Source organism: Bufo gargarizans, unplaced genomic scaffold (genome assembly GCF_014858855.1).
Source record: "Bufo gargarizans isolate SCDJY-AF-19 unplaced genomic scaffold, ASM1485885v1 original_scaffold_1956_pilon, whole genome shotgun sequence".
NCBI classification, from domain to species: Eukaryota; Metazoa; Chordata; class Amphibia; order Anura; family Bufonidae; genus Bufo; species Bufo gargarizans.
Genome location: NW_025334582.1, coordinates 151,423 through 164,907, shown reverse-complemented (window position 1 = coordinate 164,907; position 13,485 = coordinate 151,423). Strand labels below are relative to the sequence as shown.

Below are 13,485 nucleotides of genomic sequence, written 5' to 3'. Positions count from 1 at the left end.
TATGATATACTATGGTAATACACTTATCCTACATCATATACTGTAGTAATAGTACACTGTACCCTGTTACATATACTGCAGTAATACTCTGTATCCTGTATTATATAATACGGTAATACTCTGTATCCTGTATCATATACTGTGATAATACTCTGTATCCTGTATCATATACTGCATTAATACCCTGCAAAAAATATATAATGCAACAGCACTCAGCAAAACAAATAAAGTACATAAGTATGCTTATTAAGTAAATTTTAGATTCTTGGCAAATACCCTGCATCCTGTATGATATACTGCGATAATACTCTGTATCCTAATTGCAGACAAGAATAGGCATTTCTATGGGGGTGCCCTACGGACGTGTGAATGGACCCTAAACATGACAGTGATGTCTACTGACTGTCCTATACCCATAGATAGTCATCCAGTCCCTCCAAAATTGGTGGGTTTGGCTGATGTTAATATAATGCGTTAGCCCAGGGCACATGAAAGAAAGGAACACAAGACCATACGATCCGACTACACAGTTTGTTTGTAGTCTGTAACCATGGAGACACATCTGCATAGAGGATGTACACACATCAGTCTGCTCCCTCCCGCCTGTAGCCATTCCCCTCCTCACATCATGGCACTATCCCTCTCACGCACAGTACTGAGAGGACCTTTCAAGAAGAGCACGAGCACACTCCTCCCACTTTCATGAAATACTCTGTGCTGCTGTGGGGACCTAAACCATCTAATACAAGATCAGAAACCTACAGACAGGTTGTACCGTCCCAGCCTACACTAGTGCACAAGGGGCAGTCAGAAGACTAACAAGGAATACTACAAGGTGCTTAAAGCTTAGACAAACAGACATTAAACCCCAAAGCGTTCAGAGTCCTCCTGAGCCATACATCAGCCTGGAGGTCACGCGGCAGATACTTTATATTAGAAGATTGCATGTAAATGCTGGGAGAACGAGCACAGCCCCTCTCCCTCCGCTCTTACCACTTTGATAAATAGATTCCCTTTGAGCCGAGACGCGTTTCAGGCATCATTAGACTCTTGTAGCAGACGGGATTTGTTCTGGTGCCAAGTCCTGGTGACCTTGAGTGAGTCAGTCTATCAGTGTTTGCCCTCCTGGCAATATCTAGTGTAACCCCCCGGAGTGGCATTACCACTTCTGCACCCTGCTACTATCTCTAATGGGTTAACAAAACGTCATCTTATGTATTTTGTTCAGGTCCTACACAATGTGCATTCCTATTTCTAATGTAACTGTTATGTTCATGTAATGAGCCTGGTTCACCAGCAGGTGGCGGCAAACATGGCAGAGCTACAGGTCCCTAGAGTGGAACCTTCCCTTCCTTTCTAGCCCCCCCCCCCCCTGTGGTGTGGTGGGTGTTTTTTCCACTTGCTGCACGGAGGGAGGAGTTTAGTTAGGAGTCTAGCTTACCCCCTGCTAGGGGAAGGAAGCAGGAGCCCGTCCCTGCTGGACGAGCCGCCAGCTTGAGCACCTTCAGCTCAGCTGGATCTGGAGGCCAAAGCAAAGAGCTTCAGATATCAGGAGTAAAGTATTCCCTGGATACAGTTAGAGACAGACCAGACTACAGAAAGTGAAGTACGGCATAAAGAGAAGCTGAGTTCCGTAGCCAGCCTGTTAGCACAGCAGAGCCAGAGAGTAACAGACGTAGCAGAGAGGAGTTTGCCTGCCACCGTTAATGCCAAAGCCTGCTGGAACCAAGACAAAGCCATCCAGTCTATACAATATTGCTCCTTTAAGCCCTATGTTTTTATGTATATATATATCCAGTAATTTATTGTTTTTATTATATAATAAATTGTTTTTACATTCAATAGCTCACATGATTGCCAAAAAACGAGTGCCCCCCATCGTTCCATTTTCACTTATTTCAAAGCCTGAAACTGTTTGGAGAAAATTCAAGCTGGGTTAAACTTTATCACAAAGTCTGGACTCAATTTATTCTTCATCCCTTACTACTACTACGCTCATTTTCCGCGCTTCGGAGGGCCACTCCTGGGATTCCAGCATATCCAGGTAGGAGCACCGTGACATGTGCAACACCATTTAGGCCAACCTACACCACTCTGGCATTCCTACACCTGGGTACCATCATCTACCACATCACTAAAAGGGGCCCTGTGCCCTTGTTGCTTCACTGCAACTGGCGTCACGACTAATATGTACTAAAAGGGACACCAAGTAGTGCGTGTGACCTTCGGGTGCTGCACTAGTCTTTGGGAAAGCGGGGTGACTACAATGATGGCCGCCAAGACAGCCCCCACAGAGGTTGTCACTTAGCTTTCCCAGGTTCCTGCAGGACTTGTGCCTTGATGTCTGCTTCCCCTCGTAGAGTCCCCGCTATCTAAGAGCCTGCAGTGCAGACGAGTCCAGCATAACCTTCCTCATGGACTGGGAAAAGAGAACGGGTTTGATATGATATGGGCCCCTATCTGTTTCCAGGGGCCACATTCCAGGATGTAAGTATATTATACTTATATGGTGTAGAACAGTGGTCTCAACCAGTAGCTCTCCAACTACAACTCCTAGCATGTCCTGAGAGCCAAGGGGAACATGGTTCCATAGGGTCTTGCTTTACACCGTTGGTCTCCAACCCATGGCTTCCAAGTTGTCGCAAAACTACTACTCCCACAGCTGCCGGGGCATGCTGGGATTTGTGCTTCCTAATAGCTGAAGGGCCACAGGTTGGAGACCAGTGGTCTAAAGCAAGACCCTGTGAATCCAACGTCTCCCACCTCTCCGAACAGGTGGGAGTTGTAGTTTGGCAACAGCTGGAGAGTTACACTTCGGAGACCAGGGGTCTGGTACAAGACTCTATGGAACCAAATTCCCTTTGGAAATCATGGCATGCTGGGAGTTGTTGTTTTAGAACCACAATTTAGAGACCAGTGGTCTAAAACTAGACCCTATGGAATAAAAATTATCTTGGTGGGGTAGTCATGGTATGCTGGGAGTTGTAGTTGTAAACAACTGGAGAACCACAGGTTGAAAAGTACTATCTCATCAATCAGATTCCTTTGGCTTCCACAGCACACTGGGAGTTGTAGTTTTTAAACAGCTGGAGAGATTACAGAGCAGCGGTCTAAAACAAGATCTTGTGGAACCAAATTTCCATGTCTGGCATGGCATGCTGGGAGTTGTAGTCTGAGAGCCACAGGATGGATATCAGTTGTCTAACCTAGAGTCTATGGAGCTCAATTTCTCCTGCCATCGAACCAGGTTGGAGACCAGGCTCCAAAATGAAACTCCATGGAATCAAATTCCCTCGGCTTTCAGTGCATGCTGGGAGTTGTAGTTTTGAAACAGCCGGGGAGCCACAGGTTATAGCTCCATGGTCTGAAACAAGGCCTCATGGAACCAAATTTACACTGGTTATCATGCCATGCTGGGAGTTGTAGTTGGGGAGCCAAAGGTTGGCGGTCAGTGGTCTGAAACAAGACCCTATGGAGCTAAATTTCCCTGTCTGTCTCATGCATGCTGGGAGTTATAGTTGGAGAGCCACAGGTTGGAGAACAGTTGTGTAAAACTGGACTCCATGGAACCAAATTCCTCTAGGGGGTCATAGTATGATGGGAGTTATAGTTTGAAAACAGATGGAGAGCGAAAAATTGGAGACTGATGGTCTAAAACAATATTCTTGGACCCAAATTCCCCTTGGCTATCGTGACATGCTGGGAGTTTTGGTTGGAGACCAGCAGTCCAAAACTAGACCCTATCGAGGTGGCCATGCCATGTTGGGAGTTGTAGTTCCAAAATGGTAAGTCACAGATTGAAGAAATCAATGCTCTATGGAACCAAATTCCCTTGGCTTCCAGAGCATGCTGAGAGTTGTAGTTTTGAAAAAGCTGGAGGGATTAGAGAAACCAGTGGTTTAAAACAAGACCCAAATGGAACTTAATTCCCATAAGAAACAAGCAAGCTTCTCTTAAAGCTACATACACACATTGACTTCACTGGAGAACCTGTAATTGGGAGCTTCCCCTTTAAATTTTGGTCCTCTGTCTTATTTCTAAGCAATATTCATGGCTCTGGGTCTGAGCAGCGGCAGGCCGACTCCGGAGCCAGTGGAGCTTTCATCTCATCACCTCCGGCTGCTGGGACTCCCGAGGAGAGCGCATAGGCTAACCACACTGTTTGCGGTATTAATTATTAATTTTAAATACTGTCTGGCTGCACTTTGTTCTCCGGCGGGGGCCTCCAGGGCCAAGAATTTCATCACATCAGTGGATATTTAAAATTTAAATAGACAAAAACTGACTTTTTCTGCACTTGCTCCGAGCTCGGGTCCTCTGAACTCGCCTGGCAGAGGCTTCATGTAAGAGGGAGCTCTGCTGCCCACTCCTTACTGCTGCGCTACTGAGAGTATATGAACTAGGGGCTCATACCCCCGGACCCTCCACATATACGCCCCGCTGGTATTATTTTACCACTGTATTTTAGTACTATTCAAAAACAGCATAACAGTATTATGTGGGCGCTATATGACAGTATTTGGCGGACACTGCTTGGTAGTATTACGTGGCCTATAAAAGTCTGTATTTGAAAGACGCTGTTTGATATTAATAAATGGGCAGTACATGGCAGTATTTGGTAGACAGTTTATGGTGGTATTAGGTGGGCACTATATGGTGGTATTTAGTAGACAGTGTATTGTGGCATTAAGTAGGCAGTATATCATGATATTTGGTAGAAAGTGTATGGCGGTATTAAGTGGTCTCTAAATGATGGTATTCAGTAGACATTATATGGTGATATTACGTGGGTACTATATAGCTCTAGCAGTAGTTGGTAGAAAGTGTATTGTGGTATTAAGTTGGCATGATATGGTGGTATTTGGTAGACAGTGTATGGTGATTTCAAGTGGGCGCTATATGGTAGACAGTATATAGTGGTATTAAGTGGTCACTATATAATGGTATTTGGTACACAGGGTATGGTGGTATTAGGTGGGCACTATATGGCAATATTTGGTAGACAGTGCATGGTAGTTTAAGTGGACACTATATGGCAGCATTTTGTAGGCAGTGTATGGTGGTATTAGGTAGGCACTATATGGTGGTATTTTGTACACAGTGTATGGTGGTATTAGGTAGGCACTATATGTTGGTATTTTGTACACTGTATGGAGGTATTATGTGGACACTATATGGTGGTATTTTGTACACAGTGTATGGTGGTATTAATATGGTGGTATTTGATATACAGTATATGGTGGTATTAGGTGGGCACTATATGGTGGTATTTGGTAGACAGTGTATGGTGGTATTAAGTGGTCACTATATAATGGTATTTGGTACACAGGGTATAATGGTATTAGGTGGGCACTATATGGCAATATTTGGTAGGGAGTGCATGGTAGTTTAGGTGGACACTATATGGCAGCATTTTGTAGGCAGTGTATGGTGGTATTAGGTAGGCACTATATGGTGGTATTTTGTACACTGTATTGTGGTATTATGTGGACAGTATATGGTGGTATTTTGTACACAGTGTATGGTGGTATTAAGTGGGCACTATATGGTGGTATTTGGTAGACAGTGTATGGTGGTATTAATATGGTGGTATTTGATATACAGTATATGGTGGTATTAGGTGGGCACTATATGGTGGTATTTGGTAGACAGTGTATGGTGGTATTAGGTAAGCAATACATGTGGTGTTTGGTATACAGTGTATGATGGTGGGCACTGTGTGGTGTATTATGTAGGTATTATTTGAGCAGTTACCTGCTTTATACACTCTAACATATTGCCCCCCCCCCCCGCAGACACATGGACCTTCTACAGACCTTTTTTTCAGATCCTATGAAGTTTCCCAGAACTTCTGACGGCACAAGACACCATTTGTTGACTCCACAAGACAGTTATAGAGACTATTAGGTGTTTCCATGTGGATAAATCCTAATTGTTGAGTAAAAAGTGGTTCCACAACTTCCTAACGTTCATAGTATTTCATTTTCTAAACGCTTTAAAGATCTCTGCTTGCTGTGTGTTCTGACCACACAGATGCATGGCTGGTTACAGTGTATCAGAATCCTCTCTTGTAACTAGCATTGGAGCTAGTTGGACATGATCAGGAGTGTTTTTTCTTCTCTGGTTGCTTCTATTCACTGATAGCAAGCAGGCTTTTTAAAATGATGAAATGTATTTAGAATGTAGCAGAAATATTACAAAATAAATAAACAAATCTCAGATATAAATAGAAAACCCCTAGTAATGTGAAGTGTTTTTAGAGTAAACAATAGCTGCTGCTGGGCTCTAGACAGAATCAGTCTCCTTCCCCTTCTGGCAACCGACCCCATAGTCCCAGTAGGCCATGCTACTGCAGAGGCTTACAAGCAGGGCAGATCTTTCTGGTGGAGGTGGCCCTTATGGCTTTGCCGTACACCTCCAGCAGTGAACAGAGGAGAATGACTGAGCATGCGTGTCCACCAGCATTTAGCTCGGTAGGTGGAAGTGCACCTAAAATTTAGCATCCCTCCGAGGGTAGCCACTGTCAGCTAAGTGGTAGACAAAAGCATAACTACTAAACCATGACAAGGCGTGTCATCTGACAACCACAGAAACATACAATGACAGACATAGATACATGGGTGGACCCCGAATCAAATGTCTACACAACTCATATTCTTCCCTGCGCGATCAAAGCCGATACTTTAATTTTTTGCATTAACCAGTGAAGGTTTCTCTTAATTATCATTTTTCTGTCTGTTTTTGACACAAAAGTATCACACAATTTTTTGATGTCATGCAGTACACAGCAGTGTCCACTAGATGGCGCTGCAGATCAGCAGATCACTCACCAGAACCATGTTGCTGCCGCAGGATAGCTGCTTTCCCAGGTGCAGGGGAAGCTGAGGAGGATGCTGCAGTGGCTGGGGATGAGGCCAGGCTTTCTCCTGGAGGATTGGGGCGCTTGTCTCCAGGTTCCGGGGTTGCTCTATTGCCAGGGTTATTCCTACGGGGCCCACTGCTCTGGATGTGGGATACAGCCTCGGCTGCCTGCATGTCAGGTGGAGAATAACGTGAAATGACCCGAAGCATTGCCTGGGCTTTGTGTTCCTGAGTCTCATCGTCTCCATAGTCTGACACCCGGCACTCATACACTCCTTCGTCCTGCTTCCTGACGTTGGAGAGCCTCAGTCGGTGCGAGATGTCGTTGCCTTGGACCCGGACAGTCTGCAATGAGAGCGAGACCCTAATTTATCCCGCTATTCCAATATAGTTCCGTAAATGCAGAAAACAACACGACACAAGAGCTAAAACAATAAAAAATGAAATAAAAAAAAGCAGCATGTACATTCTTTTTCAATTTTTAAGCCATTTTCAAGATCTCTGCTTGCTGACGGTGATTAGAAACCATGTAGCGTGTATACATAAGCTGAAAACATGTCCTAGACGTGTCCTCCCGGCACAAGTGCCTCTTGTGATCAGACTTCCCCAGCTCTGTGTGAGCAGGACGAGTCCAGGATGGGTGACAGAAAGCAGAGATCTTGAAAATGGGGAAGAAATGCAAATTATATCAGGATCTGGGCTCACGGAGGATGGTCTAGGCTGGATACAATTGTAGCAAAACCTCAGCTGTTTTAGGGCTCGTTCACACGAACGTATTTTGCGTCCCGTATACGGAACCATTCATTTCAATGGGTCCGTAAAAGAGGCGGACAGCACTCCGTGTGATGTCCGCATCCGTTGCTCTGTTCCGCAAAAAATTATGTCCTATTCTTGCCCGTTTTGCGGACATGAATAGGCATTTCTATAATGGGCCTCCTGTTCTGTTCTGCAAATTGCGGAAGGCACACGGGCTGCATCCGTTTTTTTGCGGATCCGTAATTTGCGGACTGCAAAAAAACTGCGCGGCCTTGTGAACGAGCCCTTATGCAGGTTTGTACAGATCTGTGGACGTAAGTAAGAATGTTCTCATTCACTGACAGCAAGCAGAGATCTTGAAAATTGTCATTTGAAATGTGTACGTCTTTACGTTATACAGCTTTTTTTTTTTTTTACATTAAAAGCACGGCTTTGTGGAGGCGGGCACCGGGGCAATTGTCCCTTTTGCCCCTTTGACATTGAAGAGGGAGAAGCGCCGGCGGCGCAGACGTGTGCATGACCCTAGACCCTGCTGCACAGCCGCGAGTGCCATCACCACCGCATCCACAGGGACGTATTCATAACGCCCTTTTCACTTTGTTATTGGGGGCAATAAATGAATAAGATTTCCCATTCTGGCTTCTAGGAAAGGTGGGTGGCAACTTCTGAGCGGCTCGCATGGATTGTCACCCAGCGCTCCCTCGGATTTCATGTCAATTATACAACGTCTACACCTGGGATAGAGAAATATGTGCCCCTGACAGATCTGCCCCCCCCGGTACAGGGAGACGGCAGCGCCCCCTCCTGACTGCTGGCTGTAGGGGTACGAACATCTCACCTCACACAGCTATGAGGAGGGGCAGCTCTAGGGCATTATTTATTTATTTTCTTTTTGTTATATATTTTTTAGAAGGTTCAAAATAAATAAAATAAATAAATATTATATTTCCATTTACAAAGTAATTCCTGGAGGTACAAACATTGTCATAAATGTGATACAATATCCATCTATATCTATCATCTATCTATCTATCTATCTATCTCTCTATCTATCTCATATCTATCTATCTATCTCTCATATCTATCTATCCAGTATCTATCTATCTATCTATCTATCTATCTATCTATCTATCTATCTATCTATTTATCTATCTCATATCTATCTTCTATCTATCTATCTATCGATCTCCTATCTATCTATCTATCTATCTATCTCATATCTATCTATCTATCTATCTATCTATCTATCTATCTATCTATCTATCTCATATCTATCTACATATCTATCTATCTATCTATCTATCTCATATCTATCTATCTATCTATCTATCTATCTCATATCTATCTTCTATCTCTCTATCTATCTCATATCTATCTATCTATCTCTCATATCTATCTATCCAGTATCTATCTATCTATCTATCTATCTATCTATCTATTTATCTATCTCATATCTATCTTCTATCTATCTATCGATCTCCTATCTATCTATCTATCTATCTCATATCTATCTATCTATCTATCTATCTATCTATCTATCTCATATCTATCTACATATCTATCTATCTATCTATCTATCTCATATCTATCTATCTATCTATCTCATATCTATCTTCTATCTATCTATCGATCTCCTATCTATCTATCTCCTATCTATCTATCTATCTATCTATCTATCTATCTATCTATCTATCTATCTCTCATATCTATCTATCCAGTATCTATCTATCTATCTCCTATCTATCTATCTATCTATCTCTCTCTCTATCCATCTATCTATCCATCTATCTATCTATCTATCTATCTCTCATATCTATCTATCCAGTATCTATCTATCTATCTATCTATCTATCTATCTACCTCCTATCTATCTATCTATCTATCTATCTATCTATCTATCTCTCTCTCTCTATCCATCTATCTATCTATCTATCTATCTATCTATCTATCTCTCATATCTATCTATCCAGTATCTATCTATCTATCTATCTATCTATCTATCTATCTATCTATCTATATGTCCACTATATTCCACACTTCACCTTCTGTGTGTTTTTCACGCTTTTCTGGTTCATACATCCTGAGCACATTGATAATTAATGTTCTGCGGGGGAGGGGGCGGGGGAGGGGGTGATTATATGGATGGGGGATTTGCTGGGGGCTTTGTAATGTAATTAATATTGAAAGAACCCTGGTTCTGAATGTTACTGACAGGAAACACACGTCCTGTCATATATTATCCTGCGCACCTTGTAATCTACTAAATATTTCATCCGTCTGCCCCGTCTATGAGCTGAACATGCATTTTACCACTAGAACTCAAATTTTAATATATATAGCTGCTTGCTGCCAGTGAATGCAAACATTCTTGCTCACACCTAATGCTTGTCCCAGCTGAGGTTCAGTCTTCTAGAGACAATGAGTAGCACAAATCTCTCTACGCAGTTTGCTACAATGCATCGATGCAGGTTAACTGGATCAGTCCGGAGTCTTAGAGAGACCTGGATACAACTGGAACTAACTTTGAGATGTGAGGCCTGCACCGATTTTCAGCCTTTACATGGGTATGCTCCCATTCACTGACAACAAGCAGATCTCACATCTCATTGCAATGGTCTTTCGTAGGGTCTGTTGCTTTCCAAGCGGATTCAAATGGAAGGGGTGGATATAGGCTCCAATTCAGTCTGGGCCCCTCACCCTTTCTGTGTGCCCCCTAGAGGCACCAACAAGCCCCTGTGCCCTGGCCAGGGCCTATAGATACAAGACCAGGGCCACAACGTGGACATGTTTAACCTAAGTAGACGGAGGCATAGTGCCTGGCAGGGCTGGTACCTCCCCCGCGGGGTGCAGATGGCTCAAGATGGATAAAGCCTCTATTCAGACTGCCCATAATTGCTGCTTCATCTAGTCCTTTAATCGCCGTCACCTCGCGTCTTCACGGTTTTCTCCTGTTGTGCCGTCCAAAAGCAAAGGACTTGTCAATGGCCTTTATGACCGATAGATCTCCTCCTCACAGATCCCTGACTTAAGCTGCACTCATTTACTATTGATCTGAAGTCAAAGAATGAAGCATCGGCAAAAAAATAAAATGTAACATGTGTGTCATGATGTCGGTTACAGTGTAACATGTGTGTCATGATGTCGGTTATAGTGTAACGTGTGTCATGATGTCGGTTACAGTGTAACATGTGTGTCATGACGTCGGTTACAGTGTAACATGTGTGTCATGACGTCGGTTACATTGTAACATGTGTGTCATGACGTCGGTTACAGTGTAACATGTGTGTCATGACGTCGGTTACAGTGTAACATGTGTGTCATAACGTCGGTTACAGTGTAACATGTGTGTCACGAAGTCGGTTACAGTGTAACATGTGTGTCATGACGTCGGTTACAGTGTAACATGTGTGTCATGACGTCGGTTACATTGTAACATGTGTGTCATGACGTCAGTTACATTGTAACATGTGTGTCATGATGTCTGTTACAGTGTAACATGTGTGTCATGACGTCGGTTACAGTGTAACATGTGTGTCATGACGTCGGTTACAGTGTAACATGTGTGTCATGACGTCGGTTACAGTGTAACATGTGTGTCATGAAGTCGGTTACAGTGTAACATGTGTGTCATGACGTCGGTTACATTGTAACATGTGTGTCACGACGTCGGTTACAGTGTAACATGTGTGTCATGAAGTCGGTTACATTGTAACATGTGTGTCATGACGTCGGTTACAGTGTAACGTGTGTGTCATGACGTCGGTTAGATTGTAACATGTGTGTCATGACGTCAGCTTTGTGCGCCAAATATGTTATCCGTGTAAGCAGCCTGAATCTGACATCCGCCAGTTCAAGGGGTAAAATACCGTACGCTTACAGAGGCACCACCCATAGAGGATGACCCCTCCATGATGTCACTGAAAATGGCACTTTACAAAAAATTAGCCCATTTTAGGGTGAAAACGACCACCTCAATGAGCCACCCGTTAAGAAGGTTGCTGTACGCCAACCTCCTGGCGCATTTGCCCTCTCATTTTGGCCCCTTTGAAAGGAGTTGTGTATCTGGGGGAAAATAGCATCATACAACGCTCCATTTTTGCACTCGTTTTGAATCATGCGCCGTGTTTATCCTCAAACTGCGCCACTTTTTTCACCCCAAATATTGAACTGAAAACCGGCATCCAATTCATGTCAGCTGAAAACTGTGAGAGGTTCTCGTGCCCGCCTTGTTCTAGCATTGACCCCCTAAGCACTGTGCAAAAACAATGAGCCCCCTGGGGCCCTGAAGGTCAAAGGTCATTACCACCCTCCTGGGGGTAACCATTCTACAATGGCTGGAATGTAACTAACAATGGGGCGACAATAACGGCTTCAGAAGACGTAATCACCCAATGCATCTTTGTCACTACCAGTTATTCTAGTGTTGATGAAGCAGAGCCGACAATGTCAGATGTGGTGCAGGAGAGTTCACCACATGCGGAAGCAGAGCCAAGGCAGCGAGGCGCAGCAGAGCTGAGCTTGTCATTTCACACATAGACTGATTGCAATCTATGTGATCATCTTACATAGGACTGCAGGTTAATCTATGACATTATAATAACTCAGGATAAATGGGATTCCCCGGAGGGTAAAGATTAATTCCAATTTGCTTATCTATGTACGGAGTGCCGTGGAATATTTAAGTTTTCTGCGTTTTTGGATATTAGATCGCTTCAACATCCGCTGGCACCTTTTGTTTTTGGACGTATTGTGCCATTCATACTTTATACCATTTTTGCTATCTATCTATTATCTATCTATCTATCTATCTATCTATCTATCTATCTCTCTCATATCTATCTATCTATCTATCTCATATCTATCTCTCTATCTATATTATCTCGAGCGAGCGACAGCTCTAGCCGCGATCGATAGAGAGCATCTCTCTATCAGCTCCTATCTCTCGATCTATCGTCCTAGCCCATTCTGATTTATGACTATCTTCTATCGATCTGAAATTCTAATCTATCATCTATCTATCTATCTATCTCTCATATCTCTTATCTATCGATCTATCGGATCTTCTATCTATCTCTCATATCCATATCGATCTATCTATCTATCTATCTATCTAATCTATCTAATATCTATCTAATCTATCTCTTGCTCTAACATCAAATATGCCAAATTCAACTCTGCTACATCTCTATTGCGGACAAACAAGGCCTAATTAGATACCAGCCACCGAACCAAAAGCCATCATCCCATTGACGTTTCGCCAGTTGATTTGCCTGCATTCACTATCCATTGATCCGCCACGCTTTGGCCGTCTGATATTCATATCATAGTTTGAGGCGTTTTCCACGTGATTTCATAAATTTCAACAAATAGGATAACAATCCATTAGCGATCGGGCGACTTACACTGATTTTTGTCCCGTCTTTATTTGCAACGACCTGAAAGGGAAGACAAATACAGGTGAGTGCACATTGGTAGTGGCTGGGGCTGCGCCATTTTTATCAGTTGGTGATTTTTCTGCTTTCCATAGAACATAATGATAAGAAATGAGATGGGCAGTGCCCACATATTGTTTCCAGGCCCCACACTGCGCCATCCTTACCCAGGTTTTAAAACAACGCTATATGATATATGGAGGAACCTGTGACATAATTCCTCTGGTAGTATTAGCTTTAGTGTGAATGAGGCTTATTACCTAGAAGCCCCTCCTTCCGTTGGCGCACGGCGGTGCGCTGTGTGTATAAAGAGGCTGACTTCTCAGGATAGTAATCATCATATTGTGCGCAGGAGCGCGGCGCTGCGTCCCAGGGTGCGCGGCTGCCTCAATGTGTTTACACATACAAGTAGCAGGGATAAATGGCAGATCCCTGC

At 43.5% G+C, this 13,485-nt stretch overlaps 1 protein-coding gene across 2 annotated transcripts in view; it reads right to left on the bottom strand.

Annotated features, from left to right (window-relative positions):
- The window catches only part of VSTM2B (V-set and transmembrane domain containing 2B), a 48,485-nt gene that overhangs the window by 27,488 nt on the left and 7,512 nt on the right, over positions 1-13,485 (bottom strand). For both annotated transcript variants that reach the window (XM_044274659.1, XM_044274660.1), the window contains 2 exons: positions 13,020-13,052; positions 6,831-7,206 (listed from right to left, as the gene is read on the bottom strand). In XM_044274659.1, coding sequence (XP_044130594.1) covers positions 6,831-7,206; positions 13,020-13,052 — 409 coding nt within the window. The remainder of the gene's footprint in view (positions 1-6,830; positions 7,207-13,019; positions 13,053-13,485) is intronic.